Source organism: Nannospalax galili, unplaced genomic scaffold (assembly GCF_000622305.1).
Source record: "Nannospalax galili isolate Female #2095 unplaced genomic scaffold, S.galili_v1.0 scaffold582, whole genome shotgun sequence".
Taxonomy (NCBI): Eukaryota; Metazoa; Chordata; class Mammalia; order Rodentia; family Spalacidae; genus Nannospalax; species Nannospalax galili.
Window position 1 is genome coordinate 2,291,490 of NW_008349130.1, and position 13,503 is coordinate 2,304,992.

Below are 13,503 nucleotides of genomic sequence, written 5' to 3' on the forward strand. Positions count from 1 at the left end.
GGAGGGTTTAACTGAACCAAATATTTTGCCTAACTGCTCAACAGTTGAATTTTTCGCTTATTTGATCTTTTTCTTTCAGTATATTTTTATATAAGCAAACAGGAAATTTCACTTAATGTGATTGAATATATAAACTTTTTCAAATAAACTTTCTTTGAAAGTTCTTAATGTTCTGAGAATCTTCTCTAAAGAATTTGTTTTGCCATCTTTGGTGCAAATTGGAGGTTATGTGTATTTGATATTTGAAAGAGCTGTTTATGTCATTGCTTTTATTTAGATGAACTATCTTAGTTTTTATGGAGCAAGCTCCTTTCCTAGTCTTCTAGAATTATGTTTGCCCTTTTCTGTAACACCAATATCCTGGCAGTTTTAGATGTGTTGTTATAATACATGTAACAATGTGTCTTCTAGGCAATATTTGACTGGGTGGATATTGCAGGCGGTAAATTAGCTTCTATGTCTCCTGTTGGAACAGATCTTGAAACTGTCAAGCAACAGATTGAAGAGCTAAAGGTTTGTGTGGGGCTAAGTGATTAGTCAAAGAATTGCTTGCATTTTAAAATTGCTGATTCTCTGAATTCCTTACATAAATTCATTCATTTTACATAATTGAAGCATTATATTTTTATTTTGAAATAGTTTTTATTACATGTATTTATGCGTGTGTGTTTGTGTGTACACATGCATGAGCATGTCACACATGTGAGGAGGTCAGAACACAGCTTGTGGGAGATAGTTCTCTTCCACTATGTGAATCCTGGATATCAAACTCAAGTTGTTGGGCTTGGCAGCAAGCATCTTTACCATCTCACGGGTTCTGAAATTGTTTTAGTAAAGTATCTATGCATAGTAAGCATAGATAAGCACTGATTAAAAGAAATAAAAGATTGTTTTCTTTTCATTAATTAATACCTGTTCCTTACAGAATTAAGCAAAAAGGAAAAATAAACAAAAAAGCATAAAATAAGCAAAAAGGAGAAAAACTAATTTTTCTAAGACAGCCCAAATGTTACATACTCAGAAGCAACTACTAGAATTATTTATTTATTTTTATTTTATATGTATGAGTGTTTGCCTGCAAATGTGTAAGTGCACCACGTGCATGTGATATCCATGAAGCCCAGAGAGGGTGTCGGATGCCCTGGAACTGTAGTTACGGATGGTTGTTGGCTACCGTGTGGGTTCTGGGAATTGAACCTGGATCTTCTGCAAGAGCAGCCAGCACCTTTAACCTCTGAGCCATCTCTCCATTCCCAACTACTAGAATTTATAACTTTTCAGATAGCTTCATCTCTGAATGGAAGAAGTATGTGTGTGTATGTATGGGGGGGCATATTTGGATCTCACTTTAATGTGCTTTATTATTCAATAGTGTATTGTAATTAGTGTAATTGATGCATTATTGTATTATCAGCCAAACCAAGCATGGTGTCTCATGCCTGTAATCCCAGTACTTGGGAGATTAAGGCAAAGACATGGCTAGGTGTTTGAGGCAAACCTAGACAACATAGGGATATAAGATCAGCTAGAGCTACATAACAAGACTCTATCTCACAAGTAACAACAACAATAATAATAAATAAAATAGTTACTTTGTATCAATAGCAAGATATAGAAATCATTATCAGTGAATACAACTCAGCTATGAAAAATATAAAATCATGAGGCTGTGCATGATTTAGAAAAGGAACTACTGAATTTAAAGGCATCATTTCCTGAATTTCATTTACATTAATTTAAAATTAGATATTAGAATAAATTTCTCCATGATATTTGTTATTTTTTATTACAGGGAATAAAAATGAAATATCAAAACTGTAAATAGAAACATCTTTCCATCATAAAACATTAAATAAAAGAGAAGAATTCCCCCCATTTTATCTCTCACTGGTCAGCCTCATATGAGATTTTTATTCCTCTTGCTCTGTCTTTCAATAGGAAATGCAGATTATTATAAAATGTTTAGAGAATATTTTTGGTTTATAATTGCTGATTTATGTTTTAAAAGTTCCTTGTATTTTTTTTAAATAGCAATTTAAGTCAGAGGCTTACCAACAGCAGATAGAGATGGAAAGACTGAACCATCAAGCAGAACTTTTGCTGAAGAAAGTAACAGAAGAGAGTGATAAACACACTGTTCAAGACCCATTGATGGAGCTGAAATTGATATGGGATAGCTTGGATGAGAGAATCGTCAACAGACAGGTACGTTCCAAGACAGGTTCAGAAGTTACATGTGGTCACTCTTAGACCGTAACATCAAACTATTAAAATCAATTCAAGCATTAATATCAACAAACTTTTGAAGCACCTAAATATTCGACCCAGACTCTCCCATTTATGCCATATTGAACCACAAAGAATATTAGATGAAAATGTTAAATGACATGACGGGATTGCTGGCTCGGAGGACAGACTTTGGCAGCATGAAGCAACTGGCCGTTTTTGCTCTTGTGTCATAAGTATGTCATTTGTGATGCCAGATTTGATCATGGATTTTCTTCCTCTCTGCTTTTTTGGCAGCACAAGCTGGAGGGTGCTCTTTTGGCCCTGGGTCAGTTCCAGCACGCCCTGGATGAGCTCTTGGCATGGCTGACACACACGAAGGGGTTGCTAAGTGAACAGAAACCTGTTGGAGGAGATCCTAAAGCCATTGAAATTGAACTTGCTAAGCATCATGTACGTACTGCTACTACGTATGTTTCTTTTGAGTTTTTCAAGTTTATGATTTTAACAGATATATGCTAATATTTGGCATTAAACTACTTAACATGTACTTCTTTAAGAAATTGCAATAAAAGCCTTTTCTCATTGAGCAGGGCAGTTATTATCAAATGTAGCAAGGATATTGGCTGAATTTGAATAGGACTGCATGGCAAACACGAAAGATTTAAATCCCTGTTGCATCTGTCATTGAGTTAACTTGTTTTTTTTTGTTTGTTTTGTTTTTAAAGTTTTGGGGGAAAACCTAAAAACTTCTAGGCTTAAAATGCTGTTGTTCCACCATGGCTTTTATGTCTTGCCTCTGGTTCCCCCATCTCCACATGTTTCTCACACCTCCTATGTGACCTATTGGCTCTCCCTGCTTTTCTATACATCTCTCACCATATTCTGACTTTTCCTTCTCTCTGTTTGCTGTTAGCTTTGACTAGCTATATGTGTTGGACTCCTTTCTAAACCTGTTTTCTAAAATATTTATTATGCTCAAGACTTTTTATATACCTTACATTTGATTTGAAGCCTATATGACGTTTTCATCTTGAGATATGAAAAACAGTTTTGTTAGTGCCACTTTGTGACAGTTGCTTGATACTGTTTAATAATTCACTCCGCCATCCCTTGTCACTTTACTTACGTAAAAGTCTATGCACAGTAGAGGTCCTCCTCATACTCCAGTCTTTCATAGACTTTAGCACTTAGATTAATATTAGTATCTTCAAATCTGGAATCCTAACTTTACCTAAAATTTACCAGGTAGTAAATGTTTGTTTTGATGTGTATTGACATTTTTATCAAAAGGTAGGTCTTTAGCAATTAAGATCATGATGCACAATTTTTTTTCCTTGGATAATTCTCCTTTTATATTTTTCCCCACAGTAATTGTTGTCTAATTTAAGTTCTTCTTTTCTACTGATCCTGCCCACATGGATAGTCATTGCCTAGCCATATCGGATTTAAAAATTCCCATATATAGAAACCTACTTCATTATTTGATGTCTACATTATATTATACCCTTGCTTAGAGCAACAGTGACTTTTAGACTGACTGCATAAAAACAGAGTTTGTTTATTCTCATAGCCTGAGTTTATAGATACATTGACATTTTAGTAAACCCAGCAATTGTCTTAAAAGCAGCTTACATCAGGGATCAGAACTATGTATAATAGAGATGCAAAATAAGACATCCAGTCTCGTTATTTGGGCTGAAGCTCTGTAGAACCATTTAATTCTGTTTATCTGACTAGTTAGAAACAGCTTTTTTTGCCTTTTTCCTTTTACTTCTCAAAAATAAAAATTTAGGGGCCTTAGAATTCACAGAACAGTTGCTGAAAATTTGTAACTTCTACTCAACAGTTTTCTCTTGTCTCTGAACATTAGAAGATTTTTTTTTTTTTTTTGGTTTTTTTGGTTTTTTTTTTTTTTAGTTTTAGCACTGGATCAGAATCAGAGAACTCCCTATGTAGCCCAGGATGGCCTTGAACTCACAGAGATTCACCTGCCTCTGCCTCCCGAGTGCTGGGATTAAAGGCGTGCGCCACCACGCCCAGCTAGAAGAAGATATTTTACAGAATTTATCTTTTATAGACAAGCACAGTATTTAACTCTCCCATTTTGAGAACGTTGCCTACTGTTAATATATCAAAGGACACATTTTCCTTAATGGTAACTCCTTACTTGGCTTTGTAGCCTTTGGAAAACACTGCCTCATGAGATGCTTCAGAACTGAGTGAACAGTTAAAAGTCCTCCCACAGCTGTCTTTTCTCTGGAAACCCTCCTGGTCTGGGTTCCCCTCCAGATGTGTCATGCCTTGCATAGGATGAGGGATGCTTTTCCTTTTCTTTACTGTTGCCAACCGTACATCATCAGTGAACATTAGTGTAGGTTTATAATGAACTCTCAGCACTATTAGGTGAAGAAGTCTTTTCAAATTAGTGGCTGTGGAATCCCAATGAGAGAAAATGATGAAATGCATTTCTTTCAAATGGTGATTGTAAAATATGTGTCTTAGATGTTTGGAAATTGTTATTGAATATGTTAAAGCTATAAAGGAATGCTTCTAATCATGTGGTTATTAAATAATTTTTTAAAAGATAATTTTATATTAGAAAATGAATATGTAAGAGTAAAAATATCTGTTAAGACATGAATATTAAATTCAATTAAAATGAGCTTAAATCAAGTGAAAATATTATTTCATTGTCTCAGATAGATAGATAGATGATGATAGATAGATAGATAGATGATAGATAGATAGATAGATTAGATAGATAGGTAGATAGATACATACATACATACGTACATATATAGATGATAGGTAGATACATAGATACATAGATAGATATATAGATATATAGATGATAGGTAGGTAGGTAGACAGACAGACAGACAGACAGACAGACAGACATAGATAGCATCACTGCAAGGTCATTATAATGGGAATAAGTGGTAAGAGTTCTCACAGTCATTTCAGGACTCTTAGTAGACTAAAGGTATATCTAGGAAAGCTACAAAGTTAAAGAAAAGAAAGTCTGTCACTTTAAAACTTGTTATTAAAACTTTTTTAATAAGATTTTTATTTCAAAATGTTTCACAACAAGAAAATGAAGCAGTTGCGATATACTCCGGTTGGTAGAATGCTTACCTAGCATGCATGAAGCCCTAGGTTTGATCCCCAGCACTGCATAACATTAGATGCGGTAGCCCAGCCTGTACTCTCAGCACAGGAGAGGTGGAAAAGGGATCCGAAGTTCAAGGTCATCATCAACAACACAAAAAATTATAAGTAATGTTACTGTGTTACCAGTTAGCAAACATGATATTATCTTAACATTTTTCAGGTGCTACAAAATGATGTATTAGCCCACCAGTCCACAGTGGAAGCTGTTAATAAAGCAGGAAATGATCTAATTGAATCAAGTGCAGGAGAAGAAGCAAGCAACCTTCAGTCCAAGCTCAAGATTTTAAACCAACGCTGGCAGAACATTCTAGAAAAAACAGAACAAAGGAAGCAGCAGCTGGATAGTGCCTTGCGCCAGGTGAGTAGAGAGAATAAATCCAGAGACTTCCTCTGGTGTTCAAGTCCAGAGAAGCAGGATTTCCTTCATTAATTCACAGGTGGCTGTTTAATTTTGAGACCTTAAAGAAAGGAGTAGAAAAAGTAGGATAAGGAGCAGAGCAGGTGAGGAGGCAGTGCTCCAGTTCTTAGCATAATGCTCTTACATCCTGAGCCTTCCTGATGGGCTGATACCTGCTACTGGACTCTCCGAGATGCAGAGAGGGGCTTAGCAGCCTGGGGCCATGGAACCTTGTGTGAAAGTGACAGTCTTTGTGGCATAAACTTAAAACTACTTCTTGCTTCAGGCCAAAGGATTCCATGGTGAAATTGAGGATTTGCAGCAGTGGCTGACTGACACTGAGCGTCATCTGTTGGCATCCAAACCTCTAGGAGGTTTACCAGAAACAGCCAAGGAGCAGCTTAATGCACATATGGTATGTATTGTATTTCCTACTATAGTCCTGGTGATAATTAAATATAATGGGAAATGATACAGTTAAAAGTTACAGTTTTGGAGCAGAAATCACTGTGTGTAAATGCTAGAAACCACCATTTAGTGATTGAATTTTTCAAATTAAAACCTATTTGTTTCAGAGGTCAGCACATGAAAAATTGTTTTAAAGAAGTCTAGACATTTTTGAGTTGCAAACCTCCTACACACAAAGTGACAAGGCTTATAGTAATATGACATTGTATAAGTTACAAATTGTTGTCCCTTGAAGTATAAAAAAAAAATCTCCAGGTCTCCAGGGGCTGGAGAGACAGCTCAGTGGTTAAGAGCACTGGCTCCTCTTGCAGAGGACCGGGGTTTGGTTCCCAACATCCTCATGGCAGCTAACAACCGTCTGTAACTCCAGTTCCAGGGGATCTGAGTCTGAGGGCATTGCACAACATGGGTGCACTTACACACATGCAAATAATATGCTCATACACATAAAATAAAAATAATAAATAAAATATTTTTTTTAAAAAATAATCCCAGCACTCGGGAGGCAGAGGCAGGCAGATTTCCGTGAGTTCAAGGCCAGCCTGGTCTCCATGGTGAATCCAGGACAGCTGGGGCTACAGGGAGACCCTGTCTCAAAAAAGACCAAGAAAAAAAAAAATCCAAAATAATCATATTGGTCTGAAATTGGTCCATGCCTGTTAATCCCAGGATGCTCATGTGGGAGAATTTCTAGTTTGAAGCCAACTTATATAAAAGTCAGCTTGGGCTATGTAATGAGACCCAATCTCATAAAACAAAGGAAAATAAAATTGGACTTAAATATTATTATTCAAACATGATATTCTCACCTGTTTCATAGAAAACTGAAAAATGTGTCGTTGCTCTGTTAAAAGATTACCCATTAGTTTGTGTCAGTGGATAGAGCTTTGTCTGCAACTTCACACCATACTGAACATGGACAGAGGTAGAAGCCTCTTTCAAAGAGTGTGTGGTGTGCTGCACCCACCCAGATTCCATGACGCTGTCAACTCTGGAAAATGAGGAGACAAGTCATGAAACCTGAAACTGGTTTCTTTCATAGAAATAGGGGTTTGCAAATTAAATTAGACTCTGGCTGACTTATCACATTTTCTTTTATGTGTCATTATAATTTAACTCTAAAAGTGCTAAGAGAAAGCAGATTTTGAAAACTACCTGATCTTTACACTTGAGTTAGTATATGAATTTTTTTTTAGTAGTCAACAATATTATCATGAGGAAAAGCAACTTGGCAGATAAGTTTTGAACTGATGAATCTCAGTTTTTTTAAATTATAAAGTTGAAGCTATCAGTGACATGAAATATGTAATTTTCAATCGGAACTCTGATTTGGCCCATATTATAGTTGAATCAATGAAATAAAACTTTTCTCAATTTTTTAAATGCAATATAACTTGTTTCACTGATGTTAAATTTTGAATATAAACAATATTTTCTTAAATTTGACATAGAATGTATGCACTACATTCCATTTGGAAACTTTAAAATAGTATAAATGAGAATAATTCTCAAAATACCTCAGCTGTGGCCCTGGCAATCTGATAGTCTTAATATCAACATGAATGTCTTTCTGTGCTAGTTCTTTGCTTCCTTTTCATCACGTTTTCAGAGTCCAGGATTAAATTATACCAATGAAATTGTTTAGTTATTGCATCATAGTAAAGAGAAGGACATAGAAGATTCTCTGATTTACAGACAAGAAAATGCTGAGAGAAGTGAAATTGCTTAACCCAGTCACAGACCTGATTTGTTGCTGTGCAGTGAGACCTTTTCTTGCTTGCTTGCTTGCTTGTTCTGAGACAGGGTCTTCGGGTAGCCCCAACTGGCCTGGAACTCGCTATGTAGACCAAGTTGACCTGGATTTCACAGGGATCCATCTGCCACTGTCTCTGCAGTACTAGGACTGAGTACCCAACTGTTTCTTGAAAGCATGTGTATCATTGCCTTGGACCTCAGCATACAGCATGTATTGGTGAGATTTCTCAGTAGACAGGGTATGACTATTAGTGTAGATGCTGTTTCAATATACAGGAAGGTGGAGCTGTTTTTTTAGTGTTGTTTTGTAGGCCAAAAAGATGAATGTATGATGGAGGCTTACAATGGATGACCTTAAAAAATACAAGTCTTGGCCGGGCATGGTAGTGCACGCCTTTAATCCCAGCACTTGGAAGGCAGAGGCAGATGGATCTCTGTGAGTTCAAGGCCATCCTGGTCCACATAGTGAGCTCCAGGACAGCTGGGGCTACAGGGAGACCCTGTCTCAAAAAGACAAAAAAAAAAACAAACAAGTCTTAGACTTTGTTCTTTGGAAAGTCATATAACTTGAGGGTATCTCAATTTAGGAAGTCTGCACTGCCTTTGATGTTAAAGAAGAAACATACAGGAGTCTGATGGAGAAAGGCCAACAGATGCTTGCAAGATGTCCCAATTCTACAGAGACAAATATTGACCAAGACATAAATAACTTGAAAGAGAAATGGGAGTCTGTGAAAACCAAGCTCAATGAAAAGAAAGTATGTGCTTTAGTATAATAGAACCAGTGTTTTTATTTGTTTGATTTCATGGGTGTTACTTTATTTCTAACTATCAAGACTGTGACTTAATGATTCGTATCCAAATTTTTTGTTTACACTTGATGTTTCATGGAGTGAGCAAAAATAGTATTCTAACATTGCTGAACAGAGCAGCGATTAGATAAAGATTCATCTTAAATCAGGTGCTGCTTAATATTACTCTATTTTTTAAACTATGAACCACTCAAGTTATAGGTGATTAAAAACTGTATTCTAATCACACATTAAATGAAAGAGGAATAGGATGGTATGATTTCATTTACAGTTTATAAGCACTATATAAAATTGGTGAAAAACTGTAATTCATGTCATGTTATACATTTTGTCAGTTTGTCTCAAACTATAGAAAAACATTCTAGGAGATCTCAATAATTACGCCTAGTTCAATAAGACAATAATAGGGTAGAAATACTAGCTTATCAGCCAACACTAATAGAACATAAGCTATTTTCTCATAAGATTTTGACTCCAGCAGTTATTAATTATATAAATGTCAGTTAATTACACTGAAGCAAAAGTAACCGAACCACAAGCACCAAATGCTAAATAATTTTTCTTTACAGACTAAATTGGAAGAGGCCCTCAACTTAGCGATGGAATTCCACAATTCCCTCCAAGACTTCATCAACTGGCTCACCCAAGCTGAGCAAACCCTGAATGTGGCTTCCCGGCCAAGTCTTATCTTAGACACAGTCTTGTTTCAAATTGATGAGCACAAGGTATGTAGGGAACTCAGATGGGACGCATTTGCCTCCTAGAGCCCAAGCTGCCTTCCTGTCAAAAGCCTGAATTTGGTTACTTGAAACCTTTTTTAGTATAATTTTTATTCTTTGAGAATATCATGCATGCGTACAATGTTTTTTTTATCATCTTCACCCTTACACTCCCCTAACTCCTCCCACATCTACCCTCCACCTTCCACCTGAACATTTTCTTTTGTCATTTAAAATAACACAAGCATTATGATGAGAAGCATTTTTGAAGTTGACCCATCTTCCCTTGATTCTAATTACGTCCTTTTTTGGGGAAAAGGTCTTTGCCAATGAAGTAAATTCTCACCGTGAGCAGATAATAGAACTGGACAAAACTGGAACCCACCTGAAGTATTTCAGTCAGAAACAAGATGTAGTGCTAATTAAGAACCTGCTTATCAGTGTGCAGAGTCGATGGGAAAAAGTGGTTCAACGGTTAGTAGAAAGAGGAAGATCTTTGGATGATGCAAGGAAACGGGCCAAGCAGGTAAGAAAGCTTTGTTGGAAGTCAGCGCCAGCTGTTGAAATGGATGTTATTAAAGTGCTTTTATTGCAGACTATGTCCTGTGTAACAACAGGAGCCAAGCTGTTTATTTCCTGGAATGGTATTGACCTATCTTTGGACTCTGACATCACTTTTTGTCCTGGCATAACTTTAGGCCATGGATACTCATCTTGAAAAGACATTATGTAGCTTGACTTCACGTAGGCCATCGTCATTAAGGCCCACAAAGAAGTTCCAAATTTTTGGTTAGGGCTTTGTTTGTTTTTCCCTTGTGCTTCCAGTCCCTTTTCTACTAAGACACTTGTACCAGACCATATTATATTGCTAGCTCCATAAGCCAAACTCTTTACCAGAGCTGAGAACCAGATCTCGAGCCTCCCAGCAGTTTCCTGACCCAACTCACTTCCCAAAAAACTTGTGGACAACCCTCAGTTCTCCCTGAGATGGTGGTACAGCCCCAGTTCACTTGAAATTTATTGTCTGAATCTGGGGCTTTAGTCTAGGGAATCTCACAAACCTTACCAGGAGCTTCCCCCTACTGCCTTTACCTGTTGTTAATTAGCACTCTGTTCAAGACTGACTGGAGAAGAGGTAAAATTGCACGTTTTTCTGCCCTCTGGCAATATACCCACCTTATGTGGCAGGGATCCTTTTAAAATGTTATTTTTTACTATAAACAGTACAATATTGAGGCTGAATTTTGTAAATTGTTTTGATAATTTTATACACAATACCCCATCTCCATCATTTCCACTCCTCTCTCTCCACCTCTTCCCACTTTGTGCCCCATCCCAGCTCCCTCTCAATTTAGTGGTGTTTTCCTTAATTATTAATGCTACATATTTATACAGTTGTGTATGTGCGTGTGTACAATCTACTGAGTCCATTTAGTGGTGCTCATCTGTATATGTGTTTAGGGCTGACCATTTGGGATTAGCTAACCTATCAGAGAGCTCCTTCCTGAAATTACAATTTCTGCCTCATTCAGCTGCTCTTATCTAACACTGGAAATGTTGTAGTCTGCTGTTTAGGGGAGCTAGGTTAACGAGTTAATGCAGAAAGTTATTTATAGGAGTCTAGCATTTTAGTGTTTAAAGCTAACTATGAATTTTTAAAGACTTTAGAATGACAGATTGTGTTAATATAGGATTGCATGCCATATGCCCCTCTTTGAGGGGGAGGTGTCACACTTTCAGTATCACTGAATCTCTGGAATAGAACCAGGCACTAATGATTCAGTCAGACAGTATTAATGCTGAGCTAACATATTTCTCTCCATGTTTCTTGAGTCATAAACAGTAATTTACAAAGGTTTATTGAATGCTAATTAGCCACTGCTGGCCCTTTTCCTCCTTTCTCCATTTAATCAATTCCCTTTTATCTCATTTTTATTTAACTTTGTAATTTCCCATTTTCAATGTGAATGGGTAGCATTTGCTCAATTTATGTGGCTTAAGAATAGCTTTGCAGCCTGGCATGGTGGTGCACACCTTTAATTCCAGTACTCAGGAGGCCGAGACAGGCAAATCCTCTGTGAGATCAAGGCCAGCCTAGTCTATATAGCAAGTTCCAGGCCAGCTGGGGCTATGAGGAGAGGCTGCCTCAAAAAAAGACCAAAAGAAAACAAAACAAAAGGATAGCTTTGGAAGTGGGATCAGCTTTAGAACCTGTATGTTTACACCTTGAACTGCTGTCCACCTGTTACCATGCCTATTTTTTGGAGTCAAAGTACCTAGTACCTACTCTTGTTGGCTTTTTCTTTCTTTCTTTTTTTCATCTTAGTTTTGGCTCAAATACTGATTATAGTTCTCTGACTTTGGCTTTCATGTGTCTTTCTTGGCCTGGATTTTTTCCACCTTCACATTAAATTTGATTAGAGCTGTGAGAGGGATGTGCAGGGCAGTGAGACCAGGTTTGACATGAGATGCTCTACAGTGTGCACTTGCAGCTTTCTGAGCCCTTGCCTTATTGTGCTGTTATGGTCCTACATCCTTATGTCATTATTAATGTATACAAGGATTTTTACACTGATTGCTTTAGCTTTTGCTATATATCTAAGTTTCTTATAAGAAATCATTTAAAACCAGTTTTACAATTTGACATCCAAAATTAGTACCCAATTGTTCTTCTGTAAGGTAAATGGAAAATAAACTGTAACTAGAATCAAATATATGCAGCACCAGAATATATGCAAGTTCCTAGAGAGCAAAGAAAATTAAATATCATTAGAACAAGTGCTGCAGTGCTTGTACATATAAAACCAGCATGTGGGGCCTCAGCGTTAGTCTGAGGGTTTGAGAGCAGAAGTAAGGATGTTGAACTATCACTGCATTAAATAAAATGGTAATGGTCTTTCTTGTCCTTGCTACATTTAAAAAACAATTTCCAAGCCTTATTCTTTTCCCTTTTATTTTTTTCTTAGCATAGGAGTTAAATACAGTAAACAAGATTTGTCAAGAGATAGCAAAGAAACAAAACAAAAACATTTTTTGAGAGTTTATATTAATTATTAAGCAAGAAGTTAAGAGAGAGAGGAACTTCTTCTTGGAGCTCCTTAACTGTGTCTGGGTTCTTTTCTGTACTTAGTAAAGCTAATATGTTGAATGAATTACAGCAAAATGACCACAGATCCCAATCACAAATGTCCACTGTTATCAAGGCACTTTGTGATTTGCTGGTGAAACTTGTTTTTCTTCAAGAGAAATTTTGAGTTAATTATTTTTAGTATATCGGTTGGTAATAAATTATGTTTTAAAATGTGCTAAATCTCAAACACTATGTGCTTGAAAACTTTCTGGACAAATGTGACTCTCTTCACCAGTTCCATGAAGCTTGGAGTAAACTGATGGAGTGGCTGGAAGAGTCTGAAAAGTCCTTGGACTCAGAACTGGAAATTGCCAATGATCCAGACAAAATAAAGACACAGCTCACACAGCACAAGGTGAGTTTCTCATTTCAAAAAGCATCCTGTCTATGTGTTTCAAGATCACTTCCAAATTCTTACTTGTTCATGTATTTATTCATCACTAGACAGATGAAGAGAGAATGCTAACTGTGAGAAGAAAGCATGCAGCATTAAAATTGGATGTCTTTTACAATCTAAAGCATACTAAGGGTTTAGTGGTTTAAACATTGACATTTCAGTTTTTCATGGAAACTGTCTTGTCTTACAGTATTTAGTGGGACAATCCCACCCTAAAGGTACTCCTGTAGTAAAAAGTAATACAGATACAGTGGTGTGTTCCATAATTCCAGCTACTTGGGAAGCTGAAGTAGGAGCCAGTCGGGAAACAGACAAGACCATGTCTCAAAAATAAATAAGTAGCCAGGCATGGTGGCATATAACTTTAATCCTAGCACTCGCGAGGCAGAGGCAGGTAGATCTTTTTGAGATCAATGCCAGCCTGA

General features: G+C 36.8%; 1 protein-coding gene across 16 annotated transcripts in view; it reads left to right on the top strand.

Annotated features, from left to right (window-relative positions):
- Dst (dystonin) overlaps positions 1-13,503 on the top strand; it is a 489,235-nt gene that overhangs the window by 442,213 nt on the left and 33,519 nt on the right. For all 16 annotated transcript variants that reach the window (XM_029570107.1, XM_029570103.1, XM_029570105.1 and 13 more), the window contains 9 exons: positions 412-513; positions 2,032-2,205; positions 2,524-2,679; positions 5,561-5,758; positions 6,084-6,212; positions 8,608-8,778; positions 9,402-9,557; positions 9,871-10,077; positions 12,917-13,036. In XM_029570107.1, coding sequence (XP_029425967.1) covers positions 412-513; positions 2,032-2,205; positions 2,524-2,679; positions 5,561-5,758; positions 6,084-6,212; positions 8,608-8,778; positions 9,402-9,557; positions 9,871-10,077; positions 12,917-13,036 — 1,413 coding nt within the window. The remainder of the gene's footprint in view (positions 1-411; positions 514-2,031; positions 2,206-2,523; positions 2,680-5,560; positions 5,759-6,083; positions 6,213-8,607; positions 8,779-9,401; positions 9,558-9,870; positions 10,078-12,916; positions 13,037-13,503) is intronic.